We start from the raw sequence: 25,703 nt of genomic DNA, 5'->3' as shown, positions 1-25,703 counted from the left end.
TCACTCAATATTTCATAACAGCATTTTTAGTCTGATTTTATTTATTTCATATTTGTCCTTAAACATTAGTCGCACTACAGTATAAAAAAATTATAAAATATATATGTCAAATGATATAAAATTAGCACAATTTTAATTTGGCTACATAAATTGTCATGAAATTTTGCAACATAATATTTCATAAAATTATTTCATATTATTTGCCATAATATATGTTTGCCATGTGAACAAACCCAATATTTTGCTACATAAATTGTCTTGATTTGTTGTAATGATGCTTGCCACAAAACAATAAAATAATTATACCAAAAATTTTGCTGGCAACTTTTCATGTAAATAATAGCCGCAACAACAAAACGTTGATACAATATATAAATTTTAAAACTAAAATATTATTAATATTAATTGAATACAAAACAATTTGAAAATATTAGCACAAAATAAAAAATTTAAACATAATATTCAAATCACTAATAATAAAATACTGCATAAAATAAAAATTTATAAATACAAGTAGTCAATTCAATAAAAAAAAATTAAATAAAAATCTAACAATCCTAACCACAATCTTATAATCAATTAAGTTTATGTAAAGTTAAATTAATCAAATCTTAAAATTTTTTATTTTAAACTTCGATCTGAGCTTGGAATTGTGATGCTAACTATTTTGGTTGCTTCTCTAATGGTGCTTAAACTTGTCTTTTATTTCAATATTCTTAATTTGAAGTTCTGCATATTACTCCTATAAATATGTGATAGTTTCTGTTGGGGATTCCCGTTTGCGGATATATGAATATTGGCTTAGTTTTTCTAACAAGTTCGAGCTTTTAGGTAAAACGGTCATTAAATTTCGACATTGTATCAGAGCCTAAGCTAGGTTTCGAGATCGAGTTTATTTCTTAATCATATGATATTTGAAGATCATCCTACATAATTTAACGGGAATAATAGATTAGTTATTTGGCCGATGCATTCAACGATATTATCCGCTTTCTCCCTAGTTTTTACGACCCTATTTCTAAAATCTCGAAGGGATCCTGGTCTAAATAAAGAATTTTCATTGAATACTATAAAAATAGAAGATCGGTTATCTTTAAACATTAGACATCACCGGTTATCAATCTTTTGATCATAAAATATGCATTATCTATCACACATCCATAGACCATCAGCTCCGGCCTGGGTATGGGCCACCTGAGGCCACGCCCAGGGCCAAAAAATTTGGAGCCCTTTAGAGCATATGCAATGGTTATGGATAAATTAGCCTCTATTAGGTGATGTGGAGCTTACATGATCTTGTTTACAGTCTAACACAAATATTTAATTATAAAAATCGTACAATAATTTATACAACATTAGATAATTTTTAAAGCCTGAGAAATGCTTCTCTTGTCTGACACCAGATCAAACCCAAGAAAATATTGTTATTTTGCCTATATTTGAAAACTATTGTGTAATTATTTTTTATGACTGTAATATAAGAAGCCTCTGTTGCAATTGAAGGCAGCCTATATGCATGTCATTGCACATGCTCTTAGGGCCCTTTTGATTTAAAAAAAAAAAAAAAAAAAAGGAAAAACCATATGTATATAATAAAATAAATAGTATAAATATATTTATGCTAAATATATCTTACATGTTTACAAAAGTCGCTATTTATGTCATTTGCCTGCGCATGACATTCACACCACGCACGGTTACGTACGCGCGGCCACGCGCGGCCAAATGATAGAAATAATGACTTTTGCAAACATGTGAGATATATTTTGCCAGTGAAATAAACACAGGATAAAAGTGATAATTAGTATATGTGTGAGATATTTTTTTCAATTTTCTCAATATTATATATGGCCCGTAGACCTTATATAGTTTAGTCATCTTACATTCCAGTTTATTAGGTATAACACTATAAAAAAATAATATATTTGTAACGGAATTCTGTCCCTAAAGTTCACGTAGTTAACGTAATTCTATTACTGATTCCGTCTCTAATGTTATTAGTAACGGAAAAAGTAGATTTAGAGACAAAAAAAAAATTTGTTACAAAAATAATTTTTTCTTGTAGTGTAAGTAATTAAACGATCTTTTGATTTTTTAATGATCATTATATGCATGGGATTTATTCCTTTTCTTAAACAAATTATCGGGTTGTAACTAGTTTTTAAAATTGTTTAAACCTACAACAAGAAATGCTCGACCTGTATGAGCTTAGAAATCAATTAATCCACGTTTATTAAGAATTTTATTGAATAACACTAAAAGAAAAAATCATTTTTGTAATAAAATATTTTTGTCTCTAAATCTACTTTTTTCGTTTCTAATGACATTAGAGACGGAATTAGGAATGAAATTACGTTAGCTACGTGAACTTTAGGGACGGAATTGCGTTACAAATATATTATTTTTTTGTAGTGTAACTCATGTTCACGTTGTTCAACCTTCGTGCATCTTATTCGTTTTTGTCATGTGATTTTGCTGAGTTGTTATTCTATACTTCTCCTTTTCTTTTTAATTATTCTATTGTAGAAAAATAATAGGAAAATTAATTCAAAGACATAACAATAACAATTACAGCCTTAGGTAAAAAAATAAACAAACAAAAAAACATAATGTTGGGCCTAGAAATTTAAAATGGAAGCAAAGCCCAAATGATAAAGCAGCCCGGTTCAGTGGAAGCCCGGTAAAGAAATGAAACCCAAATCGGTTGAGCCCAGAGGAGAGAATGTTAGCCCATGGAGGATTTCGAAGCATATTTTTGCAAGAAGAAAATTTGAGCAGGAGAAGTGATCTTAAAGTTACAATGGTTGATATGCATGAGGAGGGAAGGGAAAATAATTGATCATTGAATGATTTTGAAGATTTTCAGTTGTCACTAGATAGTGGATTAGACATATAAATAATGAAACAATCGAGGTGCTTAGAGTTTTATTCTTCCTTTAGGGCTTTCTGGAGTGCTCTAGGGGACTCTTTATCTATTTTTCGATCGAATTTCTTAGGCCGTCGCGAAGTTAAGATATCGGAATTTTTGGATACAATACATAAGTTAAAAGAACTTATAAAATATTTGAAATCTAAAGATTCAGTTATTTAAAATTCCTGTATTACATCAAACAGAAGTTTTATTTATCTTCAGTTGATTAAAAATAAACACTAATATAAAAACAATACAATGGCAGCATGTTAAGATCTTCCCATGAAATCTTTTATATATAAGCATACAATTCGAATCAAACCAAAGAAATTTGAATTACAATCACTTAAAGATCGATCCGTAACGGACGATAGGAGCATTTAAAAAAACATAGGCATAAAATTAGAAAAATAAAATAAAAACGACACACTTCATCGAATTTGCAACCAAGAATTAATGTGAAAATGGTGGTATATGGCAACTAATAAACATGAGGCAGTGAATGGGACTAATGGATATAAGTTGGAGTCAATGGAGATGGTGGGGGTGGGGGTGGTGACTTATTAATTGTATGGCGGCGGTGGTGATGAAGATGGTGGAGGTGGTGACTTGTAGATATATGGAGGTGGAGGTGACGGAGATGGTGGAGGTGGTGACTTGTATACATATGGAGGTGGCGGTGATGGAGATGGTGGAGGGGGAGACTTGTATACATAAGGTGGTGGAGGTGATGGCGATGGCGGGGGTGGGGATTTGTAGACATAGGGACGTGGCGATGATGGAGATGGTGGAGGAGGTGATTTATATACATAAGGTGGTGGAGGTGATGGCGATGGTGGAGGTGGTGATTTGTAGACATAGGGAGGCGGCGGTGATAGCAATGGTGGCGGTGGCGATTTGTAGACATAGAGAGGTGGCGGTGATAGCAATGGTGGCGGTGATGGCGATGGTGGAGGAGGTGATTTATATACATAGGGAGGCGGCGGTGATGGCGATGGTGGCGGTGGTGATTTGTAGACATAGGGAGGTGGCGGTGATGGCGATGGTGGCGGTGGTGACTTGTAGACATGAGGAGGTGGCGGTGATGGCGATAGTGGCGGCGGTGATTTATAAACATAGGGAGGCGGTGGTGATGGTGATGGTGGCGGCGGTGATTTATAAACATAGGGAGGCGGTGGTGATGGTGATGGTGGCGGCGGTGATTTATAAACATAGGGAGGCTTCGGTGATGGTGATGGTGGCGGCGGTGATTTATAAACATAGGGAGGTGGCGGTGATGGCGATGGTGGAGGAGGTGATTTATATACATAGGGAGGCGGCGGTGATGGCGATGGTGGCGGTGGTGATTTATAAACATAGGGAGGCGGCGGTGATTTATAAACATAGGGAGGCGGCGGTGATGGCGATGGTGGAGGAGGTGATTTATATACATAGGGAGGCGGCGGTGATGGCGATGGTGGAGGAGGTGACTTGTAGACATAGGGAGGTGGCGGTGATGGCGATGGTGGCGGCGGTGATTTATAAACATAGGGAGGCGGCGGTGATGGTGATGGTGGCGGCGGTGATTTATAAACATAGGGAGGCGGCGGTGATGGCGATGGTGGAGGAGGTGATTTATATACATAGGGAGGCTGCGGTGATGTCGATGGTGGCGGTGGTGACTTGTAGACATAGGGAGGTGGCGGTGATGGTGATGGTGGCGGCGGTGATTTATAAACATAGGGAGGCGGCGGTGATGACGATGGTGGAGGAGGTGATTTATATACATAGGGAGGCGGCGGTGATGGCGATGGTGGCGGTGGTGACTTGTAGACATAGGGATGTGGCGGTGATGGCGATGGTGGAGGAGGTGATTTATATACATAGGGAGGCGGCGGTGATGGCGATGGTGGCGGTGGTGACTTGTAGACATAGGGAGGTGGTGGTGATGGCAATGGTGGCGGCGGTGACTTGTAAATGTATGGAGGTGGTGGCGATGGAGATGGTGGAGGGGGTGACTTGTACACATAAGGTGGCGGAGGTGACGGCGATGGTGGAGGTGGAGATTGGTAGACATAAGGAGGTGGTGGTGATGGGGATGGTGGGGGTGGCGATTTATAGACATATGGAGATGGCGGTGATGGGGATGGTGGAGGTGGTGAGCTATACACATAAGATGGTGGAGGCGGTGACGATGGCGGAGGAGGTGACTTATATTTATATGGTTTTTTACCATCTGCAACTTCCGGTATATCATCTTTCACGGAACTATCAGGATAGTAAAGCTCATCGGCCATAGTTTGAACAAGTGCGCCAATGGCAATGAAGTACAACGCCATTGCGTAGGCAAGGTGACGCCATTGGCGCAACCTCACCGGAGTTCCCATTCTCCGGTAAGCCGCAGCGGATCTCGACAACCAAAAAGGATAGAAAAGAATGCAGGGTTTGTTTTGTGTGCTATAGCAATGGTACCATAGCCCTTATATAGTAGCAAGATTCAATCATTTGAGGAATTCTTTAACACACAAAGATGCTGCCAGAAAGAATGCTATTAAGGCACATAATGTCAACTATAAATTAGAAGAGTGCTACCCCTCGTTGGGACAATTTCATTCCCTTTTCTTGTTCATTTTAAAGAAAAGTCAAATCCTAAGAGTTGGTGTCTCAATATGCTGTCCTGTTTAGTACATGCATCCCTACTTTTGTTTGTATTGATTATCAGTTATTTTGATTCACATCTTATGTTATTTGTTGAAATACCTAATTTTATCTAAGTATATGTCTCGTATACTTTGTAATTTTGGTAGTGGTCATATTTACAATATTTCTAATATTCTAGACTAATTTGTGTATTGCTAAAACTTAATTAGGGTAATTATATTTCACAATAAATATGTACGGTATTTCATCAATGAAATCAGATAATTCATTTTTATATGGCATGAGACCTAATATTCTCTTCTGTTAGTTCCTATCTTTAATTTTACACAAGTTGATCATTACCTATCTCCAAAGTATGTTTGGTCCTATAGTTTAAAATAATTGGCAAAACTGCTTATATCCCTCGTGTGGTTTGGAAACTCGGCGCCGTTTCCCCCTATAGTTTAAAAACGGCGTAGTACTCCCTTGTGTTTTAAAAAACGTTGCATGAAACCCCACCACCATGAAACTTTCCTCATGTGATAAGAAGATGATTTCCTATCTATATGTTTTGCATGACATGGGGGTTTTATGCAATATTTTTTAAAATATAAGTTAGCGTCATGCAATTTTTTAATGTAAAATAGGGATTTATGCTGAGTTTCGAAATCACAAAGTGGTTTCATGCAATATTTTTTAAAGTATAAGGGGCGTCATGCAATTTTTAAAGTAGAGGGGAAATTTACGTTGAGTTTCGAAACCACAAGGGAGTTATGGGCAATTTTGCCAAAATAATTATATGCATAATGACTCCCCTGTCTAATGAGTAAAAGAGTTATTCGCCGGTAAAAGTACAACCGAATTGTTGTAGTAGGTGAACTTATGAACACGAGGTCTCAGTGGTTTAAAACACCTGACCCCAAACTATTGTTTTTGCTATGCAAAATATAACAGCCAATTCACTATTAAAATAAAAATTAAAAACAAAAAAAACACCTATAATAAAAAAGAAAATCTATTGGTGTGTTTGTTTGTGGGTTTGAATTTTTTAACAGTAAAAATTGAATTTAAATAATTGTTTGATTTAATATAAATAGATATTCTTGTGATATTTTGAATGTAAAATATATTTAAAGTATAATATAAAAATAGAAAATAATTATTTGATTTGATAGTTTTTGAAAAAAAAATAAAAATGAATAGTTAAAATTTTGTTAAAACAAAAGAATCTCAGTGTTTAAAAGACCACTTGCTTAAAAAGAAATTATCATAAACAAGGTAAAACAAGTCAAATTTAAAATAAACTACTAATGAATGAACAATAGGAATCAAATAAATATAAAATATACATTACGAGGAATGAGGTAAGGGATTCGAATATGGATCAAAATAATGTAGTTGATCAATTATAAATTGATTATATGCATAAGATACGACTAAACACTCTATTTTTCCTAATTGTATTGGTTGCAACGGTTTTGGCCAATTGAGTATAGCCCAAGCAATATCCAATCAAAATATTCAGTTAATTATGAAAAATTTTCTAGATTTGATAATTCAATCCCTAATTCAGCACTTCACAGATGTAATTGTTCAATATTGGTACACAATTGTTATAATGATCTGAAATCAGACAACGAGAAAAAGACAACTTATAGACATGGAACACAAAAATTTACACATATAGGCATGAAAAACAAAAATTGCACAAATACCAATCAACAAAAAAGATTCAATTCACGTAAGGGATGGCCTGGTGGTGTAGGGGTTGGACTTGTGATTGTAAGGTCTTTCTTGCACTTCCCGATTAATTTGTTCTTTTTTTTTTTTTTCTCTGTGATGCTCTTAAATTCTTTTTAATTCCGAGAATAATCCCTCTTTAATCTTCATTGATCCCTCAAATCTTCTATTATCTTTCATTGACTTGTTTGACTCTTTATGTTTAGCCTTGCTTATGTTTCTTGCATTTTGGGTTTATCTTGTAGAAAAAATTAACTTGATTCGATTCAAAATATATATATATATATATATATTGGCACGTGCCACCAATGATTTCCGTCAAAAGAATATTTTTATAATTTAATAATTATGTTACCACTACAAAATTTGATTGTCACCGCTTAAAATTTTAAATTTTATCATTATCATGTTCATGTTCAACCATCGTGCAATAAAGTTATTAGCAATATCATGAGAGGCAATTATATGTACATTTGTAAGTGAAATTCATCTTCCATGGATTATTGGAATCTGAACATCTAAAACCAAAAAAAAAAACAAAAAAAACAAAAAAAAAAAAATCCAGAAATATATATTAAATGGAATTTTTTTAAAAAAAATCTTAAATTGATTAAAAAAAAACGACTGAAACAAAAACAATGCATTGCAACACCTAAGGATCTTAAATACCATCGAATCAAACCAACGGAATTTGATAACAATCACTTAAAAGATCGTTCCGTAAAGTACGACAGGCTCATTTCAATAAACATATAGAACAAAAAAAAAAAAAAAAAAAAAAACTTATACTTCATCCGAATTCACAATCAAGAATTAACGCGAGCTTGGTAATGTTGAAATAGTAATTAATAAACATGAGGGCCGGCCATGACTTAATAGCTATAAGGTGGCGGAGGTGATCGAGATGGTGGAGGTGGTGACTTATAGGCATACGGTGGCGGAGGTGACAGGGATGGTGGAGGAGGTGACTTGTAGATATAAGGTGGCGGCGGTGACGGGGATGGTGGAGGTGTTGACTTATAGACATATGGTGGTGGAGGTGACGGGAATAGTGGAGGAGGTGCCTTGTAGATGTAAGGTGGCGGAGGTGACGGCAATGGTGGAGGTGGCGACTTGTAGATATACGGAGGCGGTGGTGATGGAGATGGTGGAGGTGATGACTTGTAGAGATAGGGGGGCGGTGGTGATGGAGATGGTGTAGGAGGTGACTTGTAGATATAAGGTGGCGGAGGTGACGGCAATGGTGGAGGTGGCGACTTGTAGATATACGGAGGCGGTGGTGATGGAGATGGTGGAGGTGATGACTTGTAGAGATAGGGGGGCGGTGGTGATGGAGATGGTGTAGGAGGTGACTTGTAGATATAAGGTGGCGGAGGTGACGGCAATGGTGGAGGAGGTGACTTGTAGATATACGGAGGCGGTGGTTATGGAGATGGTGGAGGTGGTGACTTGTACATATAAGTTGGAGGAAGTGATTGTGATGGTGGTGGTGGAGACTTGTAGACATATGGCGGTGGCGGTGATGGAGATGGTGAGGAGGAGATTTATAAATATATAGGGGTGGAGGGAAGGAGATGGTGGTGGTGGTGACTTGTAAATGTATGGGGGTGGTGGTCATGAAGATGGTGGAGGTGATTTATACACATAAAGAGGCGGTGGTGATGGAGATGGTGGAGGCAGTGACTTGTACACATAGGAAGGTGGCGGAGATGGAGATGGTGGAGGCGGCGACTTATATACATAAAGTGGCGGTCGTGATAGTGATGGTGGGGGCGGTGGCTTGTAGACATAGGGAGGCGGTGGAGAAGGCGATGGTGGAGGAGGCGGCGACTTATATTCATAAGGTGGCGGTCGTGATAGTGATGGTGGGGGCGGTGACTTGTAGACATAGGTAGGCGGCGGAGAAGGCGATGGTGGAGGAGGCGACTTGTACACATAAAGTGGTGGAGGTGGTGAAATATATTGATATGTGTTAGAAATTTTGGGGGAAAATAATGAGATTGTGTTACTAATCATCAAAATAAGGAGCCTATATATAGGCAATACAAAACAAACTCGATAGATTCAAATCTAAGTAATCTAATCTATGAATAAGATCAAATCTAAATATAAATCTACTAAATCTAAAACCGAATATCTAAAATATCTCAACATCCCTCTCAAACTCAAGTGGTATAACATAAACCAATTTGAGTTTGATAAGAAAGTTGAATATAGACGCAAAACAAAAACACAAATAAAAATAATAGTTGACTCTCCATCGGAGCAAAAAACGAGATGACTTTACACCCCGGAGCAAAAAAAGAGATGACTCTACCGGAGCCGAAAACGAGATGACTCCACCAGAGCCGAAAATAAGATGACTCTCCACCGGAGCCGAAAATGAGATGACTCTCCACCTGAGCCGAAAACTAGATGACTCCACCGGAGTCGAAAATGAGATGACTCTCCACCTAAGCCAAAAACGAGATGACTCCACCGGAACCGAAAACGAGATGACTCCACTAGAGCTAAAAATGAGATGACTCCACCGGAGCCGAAAACGAAATGGCCGAAAACGAGATAACTCCACCACAGCCCGAAAACCACATGACTCTTTCGGAGCAAAAAAAAAAAACGACATGACTCCACCGGTGCCGAAACGAGATGACTCCACCGGAGCAAAAAATGACATGACTCAACTGGAGCCGAAAATGACATGACTCCACCGGAGCCGAAAACCAGATGACTCCACCGGAGCCGAAAATCAAATGACTCCACCGGAGCCGAAAACGAGGTGAATCCACGGGAGCCGAAAACGACATGACTCCACAGGAGCCGAAAACAAGATGACTCTCCACCGGAGCTGAAAACGAGATGATTCTCCACTAGAGTTGAAAACGAGATGACTATCCAACGGAGTCGAAACCATATGACCACCGGAGCCGAAAACAGACAAATCGCAAACATCGGACAAATCAGATCTCACACAAGCAACAGACAAACAGCGGACAGATAGCAGATCATAGACAGATTTTCGGCAACAAATAAGCAATGAAAGATGGCAGATCGCAGGCAACAGATAGACAACGACAAATCACATATCGCACGCAGCAACAGACAGACAACGACAGATGGCAGATCGCACGCAACAACAGATGGCAGATCGCACGCAACAACGGACAAACAACGGACATATGGCAGATCGTTTCAGATCGCTTGCAGGCAAGAGACAAGCAACGAAAATTTCAGATTGCGACAAGCAGCAGACAGATGACAGATCGGAGACGAGACGATTTGCATAAAGACAGACTTGCAAAGGCATGATCTCAAAATCACAAGACCTCCGGGTACAATCCAAGTTGAATGTACCCGGAGAAACACGAGTTGGTAGGCTATATCTATGGCATAAGAAGAATAGGCTCTGATACCATGTTAGAAATTTTTGGGGAAAATAATGAGATTGTCTTATTAGGCATGTCAACGGGGCGAGTTCGGGACGGGTTCTGCAGGCCCTGAGACCCGCCCCGCTAGAAAATATTAGGCTCCGTGACCCGCCCCGCCCCGCCCCGCTTCCACCTGGCCCCAGGATCCACCCCGCCCCGAACCCTCCGGGTTCGGGGCCAACCCAGCAAACCCATTTTTTTTAAATATATAATAATAAATATTTTTTTAACAATCGAATACTAAAACAAATAGCATTAAAAGCACTAAAAAAAATCTAAAAACAATCAAATATTGATCCATAAAAATAAGATAAATAAATAAATAATATATTTTTATTATATAAATATACATATATTAGGTATAATAATTTTAAAAAATTATTTGGAGTAGGCGACTAATTGAATTTTATATTTAAAATTATTTAAGTAAATAAATAATATATTTTTATTATATAAATGTACATATATATTAGTTATAATAATTTTAAAAAATATCCGGGTTCGGGTCCGGGTCCGGGTTGGGGCGGATTTTTAGTAAAACCCGTAACCCGCCCCAAACCCGGCCGGGTTTAAAATTTTAAATCCACAACCTGCCCCGAAACATATTATTTAGACCCGAACCCGCACTATTAAGAGCGGGTCCGGGGCGGGTCCGGGGCTAACCCGCTCCATTTGACATCCGTCTTATTGATCATCAAAATAAAGAGCCTATATATAGACAATACAAAACAAACTCGATAGTCTCAAATCTAAGTAATTTAATCTATGAATAAGATCAAATCTAAATATAAATCTACTAAATCTAAAACTGAATATCTAAAATATCTCAGTATGATTTTTTATTGTTTTGAATCTCTGGTATATCTTTCACGGATTTATCAGGATAGTAAAGCCTATCAGCCATAGTTTGAACAAGCGCGCCAATGGCAATGAAGTACAACGCCATTGCGTAGGCAAGGTGACGCCATTGGCGCAACCTTCCCGGAGTTCCCATTCTCCGGTGAGCCGCAGCTAATCTCGACAACCACAAAGGGATAGAAAAGAATGTTGGTTTGATTTAGTGCGCTCTTGAGAATGTTACCATAGCCTTTATATAGTAACAAGATTCAATCATCGAGTTAATTTTTTTATAACACAACCAAAAATAAAGCTTAAAGGACAGAATATCAATCATAGGGTTCGATGAGTGCTACCCCTCGTTGGTACAATTTCAATCCAATTTCTTGTGCATTTGTAAGAGAAGTCAAACCCTAAGAATTGGTGTCTGAATGTTCTTCCCTATTTGGTATATGCATCCCTAATTCTGCTTGTAATTTTATGTGTATAAATACAATTAAGTAATAGCAAATTCTAAATGCTTAAACATTCAATTTGTTGGAGACATGTTGACAGGTTAGTTTTTATATACTGCTCCCTCCATAGATAATAGTAGACACCAAAATTTAAAAGGAATATAATTAGTAAATAATTAAATATATATATTAGTAAAATTAATTATAATATAATACAAATAATTATAAATCAAGATAGTTAATTTAATAAAAAAAATTAAAATTATATGAGTAAAATTTAAAATAGAATTAATATATGATTAAAAAGTGACATAATATATGAGACGGACAAAAATTGAAAGTATGGCATACATGTGAAACGGAGAGGATACAAATTTTTACTTTTCCTTTTTTCTTCTTTATTGTGAATATGATTTGCTATTTGTCTATTTTTGTCATGGCTCAACTCATTGGATATTTGAAATGTTTCATGGATTAGTTTTTGAAAATTGACTTGAACATGTGTCTTATCATAATACTTTTACTACACTAATGCCACATAGACATTTTCATGCTGGAGGACCAAATATAAAAAATATTTTTACTTACGGAATTATCTCAACACAAACTTTAGTTGTATAATTAAAATGATAAAAGAGCTCGAAATTTTTTTAAAAATAAACAGTTTACCCAAAGTAAATTTGTATAGAGATTTGAAGAGAGAGACCCCTAGAGATAGAAATACTAAGTGAAATTATCCTGAGTGATCTCATAAATATTATGATTGTATTCCTAGTTTTCCCAACTCATCTACCTAAGTAGCTTTTAACCAATTGTTACTTTTTATGTTTCACTTTTAATAAACTCCATCTATCCCTCCCACTTTGAAACTTACCTTCCAAACCCACAGCTAGTTCGAATCGCCTGAGCTTGATCCTCTCTCTCGATTAATTGACGGCGACAGTAGAACAATGTTTGTCCATCTCCTCGCCACCACTCAACAAAGGAGGACCATCGGCGCAGCTACATTGAAGGGTAATGACGAGAATCACCGGGAGACGGTGAATATTTTTTATGTCATAATTTATTCTATTTATATTTTTCTTAATAAAAAAATATTTTAAAATAAATTATAAAATTTAATCCAAACTCTTGAAAAATAAATAAATGTTCAGTATCAAATCACTACTATCTATCACAATCTCTCAAACTCAAACAAAACCTAGTAGGCCAAAGAAATTACAGCTTCTCAAAACTACCAAAGATTCAAATCCAAATGAAACACAAACTAATCTTTTCCAAACCAATCTCAAAGGAAAACACCCGGTGATTTTCGTTCTCTATGTATTGAAATTGATTTCAAGTTTCCAAAGTGATTGGAAGTGTACCTGTAGATGGAGATTAAAGTAGTTCAACCGGATGAGATGAACTTGTAAGCAAATTTACTTTCAATTAGACGGTTACTCGGTATTATTATATGGTGTGATAAACAGTTTTTTGTACATTGCGATGTAAAAAAAAGCCAGAGGCTAAGAGAAGATAATAAATGTTGTAGGTTTGTTGTTGTCGAGTTAATGTACTATTTGGTTCTAGGTATTTAGTGAATATCTCCTGAGTTAAAATCTATCATATGTATTTAACATCAAATTGAGTCATAAAAAAAATATTATATATGTATATATCAAATTTACCACATGATACCATTTGAGGTTTTTTTTTTTTTTTTTAACAAATTTTACTATTCTTTAAAAATAGGCCGTCTTCGTCCCAGTCATATGTATCATTTTTACAATTTCTGTTTGTCTAATGTATAGGTATATTTTTCCTATTATAGTAACTTTTACGTAAATTACCAAAAACTATATAATAATTTTATATATAAAATATCAAAATCATCTTACATAATTTTAATAATCAATCAAATATAATTATAGAAAAATTGTACATTTGACCTGGACGGAGGAGTATTAATATTTTATATAAAACACCACATTCAACAATTATATGTTTCACTTAAAATTCAAAATGCAGAAACAAAATAAAGAAACACTCGAAAGTGAGTGATGGGAACATAATTGAACTAAACATTAAAATGATACATTGCTGATAAAGCATATATTATTCTATATTTTTATAGATAAATTATAAAATATAATTAATATTATGGATAGATTTCTATTCAATTTTGAAATATTATTGATTGGTGCAAGGGAATTGAGTGATTGACCGTCATGCCAAATTTTCGATCAAAGAATTATGGAAGAATTTGATTTAAGCATGTGTGCCAAGGAAACTCGTGATTTAAAAGAATTGGTAGCATGATTATAGTATGGAAATGAATAATTAAAGAGCGATTAAAAAGCCGATTGAAAGCTTAATTGTCTATAAAAGGAGGATCAAGGCCTTAGATGGGATATCATAATTTACACTCACATTTCATAGCTTGAAGGATTAGGGGAGTCGTTATGAAAGAAATAGCTACCGGGAGATCATCGTTATCTTTATTTTATCGCTTTCATTTATTTTGAGCATGAGTAGCTAATTTTCTATTTTAGTCCAATGTTGAATTTAGATTTTGGATTTGTATTTGTGAGATTATGTTTTCATTTAAATTAAATTTTGTTTATTAAAATGGTATTTGTACAATTTTTGTAATTCATGTCTATATAATTATTTTATTTAATCTTTTACTGCAGCTGAATTTTAGATCGGTTTATCAATTGTGTGTCATTCGAACATTTGAATCTATAATTCTGTATTTGTTTGATAAAGTGGTAAATAGATTCACAAGTGTAGTCTAGGAATTTTATGATCGGATAATTTAATTTTTTCATAATTGATTGAATATTTGAATTGAGCTATTTTCAATTAGAAAAATTAATTTATGGTCATACCTAAATTATTTCTTTCATTAGAGCAGTCAATCGGTCGTATCATTGCCGCCAATAATATAAGAAAAAATTGGGTATTATGATTGCATCTAATGCCTACGATCAATTTATCAATTAAATAACAAGATTATTTAAAATCGATGATTCAATTTTTAATATGGTTTCTTATTTATTTGTTGGACTAAAAATTTGATCTCTTTGGAATCAAATTTTTATTTTCGATTTCTTATTTTAATTGCCTTAATTGAATTTGCTAATTTATTCCTCCAATACTTGAAATTATTATATAATAGGAATTAAACATCACAGTCTCTTAGGAACCACCGAGACTACCGCGCTGGAATTGAAAAATGACTTGGAAATAAATGGACTGAAATTAAAGGCTAAAAATGAATGGAAATGGAAATTAAAGTAATTAAGAATTGAATTGAAAAGAATAGCTTAGATGTAAATTCATAATTAAAACACAAATTAGGAAAGTATATTACATAATTAAATTAAGAAAAGCAATAAAACAGAAAAAATGAAGCTAATTTCTTCAACTACAAGTGATCCATGATCTCATGTTTTCCTCAACTCCGTAGTCAAACCTTATTTTGCACATTTGACTAATTCTATTAGTCAAAATGATTAGGCTTCGATTTGGGCTAAAGATGTAGACCTTCTTCTTGGACTCAATTTTTTAGGCCTCTATTCCAAAGTCATGGGCTGTTGGGCTCGCTTGATGTTGTTGGACTGTGTCTAATATTATTGAACCTCACTCCATGCTGCAGAGACTTCCCTTAACGTTTTCGGGCCTCACTTGATGTTGTTGTGCCTTGCTTGGCATTGGCTCGATGCTGCCAGTCTCGCTCAATGTTGTTGGACCTTCGACCAACCATTGCTTTTGGGTTTATCACAAACTTTGGAACTTCTCTATCGAGTCAAACATTGATTACTTTTAATTACCTCAGATTTTGTTCATGTAAAGCCTCATCGATTGGAGATATTTTGAGGCGTAGATAACAATATAAATGCTTCAAACAACAGATTACATATATGCTTATTGTATGTGTATAAAGTATTAACATTACAAGAAGCAAAAGCCTTGCAATTGCATTCAATTTTAAAAGCTACTGCCTCGAAATTATATTTGTAATGATTAATTTTATCGAATTTCATTGCTGGATTCAATGGCCTTGATCGCGCGAATTGCGTCCAATTATGCTGCCATTCCACACATCATAAAATTTGGAGCTCTAATGTTGTTAGTATTAGCTTTAATGAAATTACTGATAAAAACTTGCATTTAATTTCAACCATTAAATTTTTTTATTTGGACAGTCTAGATGCTTTCACATCAAGAACTGGTGTGTGTACATATATATATATATATATATATATGACCTATTGATCATTAAAGTACGATTATCTTAACTTCATACTTCTTATCACCGTCTTTATGGACTCACAATCTGATCCTGCAGATTGATTCAATTACTACACACTGTTGATATATGATTCAATGAATACAGATTATGGTTTATCCAATTAGATATTTGTTTTCCAAACTAAAAATAAACAATTTTCAATTCAATGGATTAGAATGTGAACACATTAGGATCTTCACAAGAAATCCTTATTTTTTTTGGAATACAAATAAGCTTAAAGAGAGTAATTTGAATCACAATCACATAAATATCGATCCATCAAGGACGATAGGCGAATTTATATAAACATAGGCTTAATATATAAAAAAAAAATAATTCATCCAATTGTGCAAGCAAAAACTAAGGTGGGTTTAGTAATGCTGGTGTGGTGATGAGATTGGTGTTATGATTAATAACCACGGGGATGCGGCAATGACTTATAGATATACGGTGGAGGAGGCGATGGAGATGGTGGAGGCGGTGACTTATAAATATACGGTGGAGGAGGCGATGGAGATGGTGGAGGCGGTGACTTATAGATATACGGTGGAGGAGGCGATGGAGATGGTGGAGGCGGTGACTTATAGATATACGGTGGAGGAGGCGATGGAGATGGTGGAGGCGGTGACTTATAGATATACGGTGGAGGAGGCGATGGAGAGGGTGGAGGTGGTGACTTGTAGACATATGGTGGCGGAGGTGATGGGGATGGTGGAGGTGGTGATTTATAGATATAAGGTGGTGGAGGTGATGGGGATGGTGGAGGTGGAGACTTGTAGATGTAAGGAGGCGGTGGTGATGGAGATGGTGGAGGTGGTGATTTATAGACATATGGAGGAGGAGGTGAAGGTGATGGAGGAGGTGGAGACTTGTAGACATATGGGGGTGGCGGCGATGGAGAAGGTGGAGGGGGAGATTTATAAATATACGGAGGGGGAGGTGATGGAGATGGTGGTGGTGGTGACTTGTAGATGTATGGAGGCGGTGGTGATGGAGATGGTGGAGGGGGTGACTTGTAAATATAAGGAGGCGGTGGTGATGGAGATGGTGGAGGCGGTGACTTGTAGATATATGGGGGTGGCGGTGATGGAGATGGTGGAGGAGGCGATTTATAAATATATGGGGGTGGCGGTGATGGAGATGGCGGAGGAGGTGACTTATACACATATGGTGGTGGCGGAGATGGGGACGGTGGAGGTGGAGACTTGTAGACATATGGAGGAGGCGGGGATAGAGACGGTGGAGGCGGTGACTTGTAGACATAAGGTGGCGGAGGTGATGGTGATGGTGGCGGTGGAGACTTGTAGACATATGGAGGCGGTGGTGATGGAGATGGTGGAGGCGGTGACTTATATACATACGGTGGTGGCGGAGATGGGGATGGTGGAGGTGGAGACTTGTAGACATATGGAGGCGGTGGTGATGGAGATGGTGGAGGGGGTGACTTATATACATACGGTGGTGGCGGAGATGGGGATGGTGGAGGTGGAGACTTGTAGACATATGGAGGAGGCGGGGATGGAGACGGTGGAGGCGGTGACTTGTAGACATAAGGTGGTGGAGGTGATGGTGATGGTGGCGGTGGAGACTTGTAGACATATGGAGGCGGTGGTGATGGAGATGGTGGAGGCGGTGACTTATACACATACGGTGGTGGCGGAGATGGGGATGGTGGAGGTGGAGACTTGTAGACATATGGAGGCGGTGGTGATGGAGATGGTGGAGGCGGTGACTTGTAGACATATGGAGGCGGCGGTGATGGAGATGGCGGAGGAGGTGACTTATACACATACGGTGGTGGCGGAGATGGGGATGGTGGAGGTGGAGACTTGTAGACATATGGAGGCGGCGGCGATGGAGATGGTGGAGGTGGCGACTTATAAATATAAGGTGGTGGAGGTGATGGAGATGGTGGAGGCGGTGACTTGTACACATAAGGTGGTGGAGGTGATGGGGATGGTGGCGGTGGCGGTGGAGACTTGTAGACATAAGGAGGCGGTGGTGACGGAGATGGTGGAGGCGGTGACTTATACACATATGGTGGTGGCGGAGATGGCGATGGTGGAGGTGGAGACTTGTAAACATATGGAGGCGGCGGTGATGAAGATGGTGGAGGCGGTGACTTGTACACATAGGGTGGTGGAGGTGACGGTGATGGTGGCGGTGGAGACTTGTAGACATACGGAGGCGGCGGTGATGGAGATGGTGGAGGCGGTGACTTGTAGACATATGGTGGTGGCGGAGATGGGGATGGTGGAGGTGGAGACTTGTAGACATATGGAGGCGGGGGTGATGGAGATGGTGGAGGCGGTGACTTGTATACATAAGGTGGTGGAGGTGATGGTGATGGTGGCGGTGGAGACTTGTAGACATATGGAGGCGGCGGTGATGGAGATGGTGGAGGCGGTGACTTATAAATATAAGGTGGTGGAGGTGATGGAGATGGTGGAGGTGGTGACTTGTAAACATATGGTGGTGGAGGTGATGGCGACGGTGGAGGTGGTGACTTGTACACATAAGGTGGTGGAGGTGATGGTGATGGTGGTGGTGGAGACTTGTATACATATGGCGGTGGCGGTGATGGAGATGGTGGAGGAGGAGATTTATAAATATACGGGGGTGGCGGGGAAGGTGACGGTGGTGGTGGTGACTTGTAAATATATGGGGGTGGTGGTGATGGAGATGGTGGAGGAGGCGACTTGTAAATGTAGGGAGGCGGTGGTGATGGAGATGGTGGTGGAGGTGATTTATACACATAAGGAGGCGGTGGTGACGGAGATGGTGGAGGCGGTGACTTGTACACATAAGGTGGTGGAGGTGATGGGGATGGTGGTGGTGGTGATTTATAGACATAGGGAGGTGGCGGAGATGGAGATGGTGGAGGTGGCGACTTATATACATAAGGTGGTGGAGGTGATGGTGATGGTGGCGGTGGAGACTTATACACATAAGGTGGTGGAGGTGGTGACGTATATTTGTATGGTTTGTAATCTTTAGAAACTTCCGGTATATCTTTCACGAAATGATCTGGATAGTAAAGCCCATCGGCCATAGTTTGAACAAACGCGCCAATGGCAACAAAGTACAGCGCCATTGCGTAGGCAAGGTGGCGCCATTGGCGCAACCTTCCCGGAGTTCCCATTCTCCGGTGAGCCGCAGCTGATCTCGACAACCAAAAAGGGATAGAAAAGAATGTAGATTTTGCTTTAGTGTGTTCTTGAGAATGTTACCATAGCCTTTATATAGTAACAAGATTCAATAATTCAGTGTATTTTTTATAACACAAAGTAGCTGCCAGAAAGAATGTTCAAAGCACAAAATGTCAACCACAGGAGTCGATGAGTGCTACCCCTCGTTTGGACAAACCCTAATAGCTGGTGTCTGAATGTTCTTCCCTATTTGGTAAATGAAACCCTAATTTTTAATTACACAAATACAATTAAATTATAGCATTTCTGAATGTTTGAACATTCAATTTTAAAACGTGTTGAAAGGTGCTTTTAATCTGTAACTAATACAGCTGGTTGGAGGGTATTATTACATTGACAAATTAATTTTTATTTATTACAACATGAAAGTATATTTCAGCTATTTTGCCCTGGAATATGATGTTCTACTTGTCGATTTTGTTGCATTTCAAAGCATTGGGGATTGAAATTTTTTGAATTGATCATTCTTGAATTTTTTTTTTTAAATTAGCTTAATTAAATAATTTCATGTGATTAGTTCTAGTTGTTCTCCTCGTTAAGTAACAGCTGTCAATGAGCTTAATTAACTATGATGAAATAATTTCATTAGAAAGAAGATTGTGTACTTGTGAACCCCAAATACAAATTATTCAATTCCTATTCTGAATTTGAATATTTGGAAGTTAAAATTAATAGTGGTTAATGATGTGCATTTTTATAGAGTTTAGGTAATGAAAACAATGTTTTTGTATGGGAAAAATATTTTTTTATTGTAAATGTATAATGCGAAAAGAAAATAATACTCTTCCGCCCCAGATACCATGTCCACGTTACCGTTTATGTCCGTCCCACGTACCATGTCACTTTTTTTTTTTTTTGAAAAATGATTACACACTTTAATCTCATTTTATTTTTTTTAATTTTAATTAAACTAATTTATAATTATTTATATTATAGGATAATTATTTTAACTATTACATTCTTAATTATCTACTAATTACACCCCTCCTAAAATACCGTGTCTACAATGTACCAGACACGTGTATCTATTTGGAACGGAGGGAGTAGTAAAGTAAAATTAGGAGGGAGTAGTAAAGTAAAATTAAATTAATTGATAGTACAAAAATATTCAGTTTATTATAAATAATGTCTCTGAAAGTCAAATATTATAAAGCATCATGTATCCGGTGGTTGGCTTATAAAGAAGGGATTTTATAAAGTACATTATTTATTGCTTAAGCTTGGGAATGTCTTTGTTTTTAATGGGAAAATAATTATTAAATATGATGTTTTATATTGAAATATGATATTTTGATGTAATTTTTATTAAAATGAATGATTCAATAGCATAGATTAAAATGAAATATACATAATAATGAAAAAGAAGAAGGCCTGTTTGGATTAGTTTTGTGGAGGGGTTTCTTATTTCTATGACTTGTTACTTTTGTTTAAAAGCAGAAAAAAATAATAATAATAAAAAATAAAAAAATTTAGAATTAAAATTATTTTATAATAATAATAGTAATATTAATAGTAATAACATAATATAATTAAAAATAATTAATTAATATATTATAATTAAACTAAAATTTAAAAACATAATCACATTTTTATTTTAAATTTATATATTATATATAAATCTAAATTTAAAAATATAATTGTAAAATCAAAATTAAAAAATATAGAAGTTTAGTTATACTACATAATTTAAAATTTTAAAATATGATTTACAATATTTTAGAATAAATTGTCAATGAATACCCACTTTTTAATCATTTTGGCATATGGACAAATCCCATGTTGTGTTCATTTTCCATTTCCAGAGCTAAGGTTGCAAAGACTTGATGACGTGGGAAAATGCAATCGCTACTTGCAAGTACGTACTGAGTAAACCTCGGATTGAACTTAATACCCTGCAAACTAAATCTGACCGGTAAGTTACAGTAGATGAACCATGCGTGGCAAGTAATCCGGAGGCGTCAGGGGTTTGAATCCATGACCTCACGGTATAAGTCCACCTGACGAGACTACTCTGTAATTGTTGTCGGTACACGTATGTGACAACCAAAGCCTGTGGAGGTGTTCCAAAATCAGCCTTTGTAGAGGAAATGAGTTGAAGGAGTTTGTGGTTGCTTTCATTCTATAATCAAAATCGATTATAATTGAAATCACCCACATGTACGTTGATTTATAATCCAACTGGGTCACGAAATGTCTATCTCATTCATTGTTTTGGAGTTTTGTATTTACTTTGCTGACAGGATGTTGTTATTATTGTGAGATAACCATGTTTTGCAGAGTTAACCCTTTTTTTTATGTACAAAGTTGATTTGGTCGAACCCAGTTTTCAACCTAAATTATGGAGTAGAATTAATTTGAAGAAGACTATATAGAATTGTTAAATTCAATCGGGTTAATCGAAGAAGATGAAGAAGGAGAAGAAAGCGTCTTGTAGTGTATGTTTGTTTGGTGATAGTTTGAAATTAATTTGAAATGAAATGTCAACTTGAATTTTTTGTTTAAATAATATTTTAATATAATATTTTATTAAAAAAATGGTGCATTTTTATCGAAGAATACGGAGAGTAAATAAATTGGTTTGAGTTTAAAATTACAAAAAAAAAAAAAAAAAAAAACCTAAATTTAGGTTAAATTTTACTTTTTCATTGTAATAGTACCCTAAGAGCCGTCGCCTCCTTGACCCGTTTAAATGCGCGCCTTGAAATCGTTACAATTTATAATACAAACATGAATATCGCACCACCTAACTTCTTTTATAACTCAAGTAATTAAAAATACCTTTGATTCTTGAGTAAATCACAACTATCCGAAATAGTTTAATAACACCTTCATCATCAACATCAAATTCATCACACGTTGAGCCATAAATTAGTTTAATTACATGTAACATAACAAGTATCACCTATTGAAAATGTAATAAGAAATAATAAGAATTGGAATTTTCATTTTCATTGGTTCTCTCATTCTTGTAATAGCATATATACCAAGTAACAAGGGTTTCTTTACATGTATGGTTTTCTATTTGATATTTTATTATTTAATTTTTCAATTTTCTGCTAAAAACATTTCGGTCATTTATCATTCTAAAATATCCAAATAAAATAAAATAAACAAATAAGTAGACTAATAAAAAAAGAAAATAAGGATTATTATTCAAAAATAAAAAGAACATTGAATATCCATTGAATTCCAAAAAATACAAATGATACAAACGAAGTGAAAATCACATAAGAAAGGATCACAACCAGTCCTTGCTTACAAACTTCCACGCATGCTTAGTTGAATTAACAAATGATAAAAAAAAAATGGAAAATGAAATTAGCATAGCATTTCTTGACATGAACTTCTGTAGAACAGGTAGGTAAGAATCGAATATGATGGGTTTGGACAGCATCAATAGTACTTTGGTGGCGGAGGGGGTGACGAGTAATAATATTTTGGATGCTCTGTATGCTTCAAAGGTATTAGCGATTTGTAATCATGCTTCGGAAGCTCTACATGTTTAGGAGGAGGTGGGAATGTGTAATGATATGGCGGAGGTGGTGAAGGAGACGGCGGAGGTGGAGAGTTGTAATGATATGGTGGTGGTGGAGAAGGAGAAGGCGGAGGAGGCGGGGAGTTGTAATGATATGGCGGAGGTGGCGAAGGAGAGGGCGGAGGTGGAGAGTTGTAATGATATGGTGGTGGTGGGGAAGGAGAAGGCGGAGGTGGGGAGTTGTAATGATATGGCGGAGGTGGCGAAGGAGATGGTGGGGGTGGAGATTTGTAATAATATATTGGATCCTTTACATGGTTTGGAGGGGGCGGGGATTTGTAATAGTACGATGGAGGCGGAGGAGATGGAGGTGGTGGTGACTTGTAATAATATTTTGGATGCTCAACCAATTTGGGAGGAGGTGGTGAATTGTAATAATATTTTGGATGTTCTACTGGTTTCAAAACTGGTGGTAACTTGGGATAATACTTTGGATGTTCAACTGGCTTTGGAGGAGGTGGTGACTTGTAGTAATATTTTGGATGTTCTACTGGTTTCAAAACGGGTGGTAACTTTGGATAATACTTTGGATGTTTAACTGGTTTTGGAGGTGGTGGTGACTTGTAGTAATATTTTGGATGTTCTACTGGTTTCAAAACGGGTGGTAACTTTGGATAATACTTTGGATGTTTAACTGGTTTTGGAGGTGGTGGTGACTTGTAGTAATATTTTGGATGTTCTACTGGTTTCAAAACGGGTGGTAACTTTGGATAATACTTTGGATGTTTAACTGGTTTTGGAGGTGGTGGTGACTTATAGTAATATTTTGGATGTTCTACTGGTTTCAAAACGGGTGGTAACTTGGGATAATATTTTGGATGTTCAACTGGTTTTGGAGGTGGGGGTGACTTGTAGTAATATTTTGGATGTTCTACTGGTTTCAAAACGGGTGGTAACTTTGGATAATACTTTGGATGTTTAACTGGTTTTGGAGGTGGTGGTGACTTGTAGTAATATTTTGGATGTTCTACTGGTTTCAAAACCGGTGGTAACTTGGGATAATATTTTGGATGTTCAACTGGTTTTGGAGGTAGGGGTGACTTGTAGTAATATTTTGGATGTTCTACTGGTTTCAAAACCGGTGGTAACTTGGGATAATACTTTGGATGTTCAACTGGTTTTGGAGGTGGTGGTGACTTGTAGTAGTATTTTGGATGTTCTACAGGTTTCGAAGGCGGTGGTGACTTGTAGTAATATTTTGGATGCTCTACTGGTTTCAGAACCGGAGGCACTTTGGGATAATACTTTGGATGCTTTGCTGGTTTTGGGGGTGGTGGTGATTTGTAATAATATTTCGGATGCTTAACATGTTTCGGAGGTGGAGAGGACTTGTAGTAATACTGAGATGGAGATTTAGGATATTGTGGATGTTTTAAATCCTTGACCAAAGGATTTGGTAGGTAAGACGAGTGTTTGAGGTTGGGAACAGAGTGCAAATGCGGCAATGAAGAAGAGTAAACGTGGGGCTTGTGAGCCGAAACTTGAATCGCTACGGCACAAAATGCGATAGCTAATATTATGAATAAGGGCAATTGCCCTAATTTGGCAAAGATCTTCATTTTAAGAAGCTAATAGTATCAAGTTTTGTTTGTGAACCATATTGGTGTATGTCTAAGCCCTTATATAATACAAGAATCCCTTCATCGAATTCGAACAAATTCATTGCCTAATTCCTACATTATTTGTTACATGATCATGGGAGGCAAGTATTGATGTACTAAATGATTTTCACGACGTGCTTTGTCCCTATAATTATTGAATAATAGTATAATGTAAGATCTATTATATATGCTTTACTCATTACAATAATATTACAGCTTTGCACGTATTGTTTAGTCACCCCACGAAGCACATTCTAGTGTTAAATATTTTAATTTGTTTATTTTCCAAATATTAAACATGAACATAATCGAATCTCTCTTTTCATTTAAAATTTTGTGTTAATATATATTTTTAAAGTCTCATCCAATTCCAAGTGGGAGGGGGCTTAGCCAATAGAATATAAAAATGTATAATATATTATTTGAAAGACAAAAATTTCATAGAAATCCGTTAGACAGAAGTTTTTTGAAGATTTTTTAAAATTTAAAAAGTTTAAAAAAATAAAAATAATAATAATAATAATGTTCGATTTAATATATTATAAGAGAAAAAAATTTAGGTCAGAATTTTTTTGAAGATTTTTTAAAATTTAAAAATTTAAAAATAATAATAATAATAATAATAATAATGTTTGATTTAATATTTTATAAGAGAAAAAAGTTTAGATCGTATCTGATATTTTTCCAAGAATAAATAGTATTAAACAAGTGAAAATTAATTATATAAACAGAGCCGAAAAATAATTTTTAATTTTTAAATAATTACATTAAAAACCTAATTATACAAAAATTATATGAACGATGTTGGCTTCAAAAACTGAATTGAAGTCCAACCAGGCTTGAACCCTCGGCATGGCGCCGGGCTTATGGGCTAAGATTTATTTTGTCAGCTTTATAGTAATTTTTAAATATATTTTTTATATAAAATATTGTATTAAATATTAATTATGTTATTAATAAATTTTCAAAATTTAATTCAAGCGGAGTCTTGTAAAAAAAATTAAAGATTCCAAAAAAAAAAAAACCCCACAAGAGCAAATGAATTAATACTATGATAGATGAAGGAATATAAATGGAGAATAAGTTTCAAGA

The 25,703-nt window shown here is 36.2% G+C and overlaps 2 protein-coding genes and 1 pseudogene across 2 annotated transcripts; all 3 read right to left on the bottom strand.

The window, feature by feature from the left end:
- Positions 1 to 3,177: 3,177 nt before the first annotated feature.
- Positions 3,178 to 11,641, bottom strand: LOC127259115 (extensin-2-like; annotated as a pseudogene).
- Positions 11,642 to 16,387: 4,746 nt separating this feature from the next.
- Positions 16,388 to 19,473, bottom strand: LOC127259148 (extensin-2-like). The gene has a single exon (XM_051286293.1). It carries the CDS (start codon positions 19,406 to 19,408, stop codon positions 16,676 to 16,678), a length of 2,733 nt encoding a protein of 910 aa, XP_051142250.1. The 5' UTR covers positions 19,409 to 19,473; the 3' UTR covers positions 16,388 to 16,675.
- Positions 19,474 to 22,868: 3,395 nt separating this feature from the next.
- Positions 22,869 to 24,569, bottom strand: LOC127259114 (extensin-1-like). Its single transcript, XM_051286262.1, has one exon. It carries the CDS (start codon positions 24,567 to 24,569, stop codon positions 22,869 to 22,871), a length of 1,701 nt encoding a protein of 566 aa, XP_051142219.1.
- Between the last annotated feature and the right edge of the window lie 1,134 nt (positions 24,570 to 25,703).

This window comes from Andrographis paniculata, unplaced genomic scaffold (assembly GCF_009805555.1).
Source record: "Andrographis paniculata isolate CXL003 unplaced genomic scaffold, ASM980555v1 Contig5END, whole genome shotgun sequence".
NCBI lineage: Eukaryota > Viridiplantae > Streptophyta > Magnoliopsida > Lamiales > Acanthaceae > Andrographis > Andrographis paniculata.
Note: the sequence above shows the minus strand (reverse complement) of the source record. Positions and strands in the feature narration are given on the sequence as shown.

What these genes read in the sequence shown, in the direction of transcription:
- LOC127259148 (XM_051286293.1), bottom strand. Translation starts at nt 19,408, where the DNA reads ATGGGAACTCCGGGAAGGTTGCGCCAATGGCGCCACCTTGCCTACGCA.
- LOC127259114 (XM_051286262.1), bottom strand. Translation starts at nt 24,569, where the DNA reads ATGAAGATCTTTGCCAAATTAGGGCAATTGCCCTTATTCATAATATTA.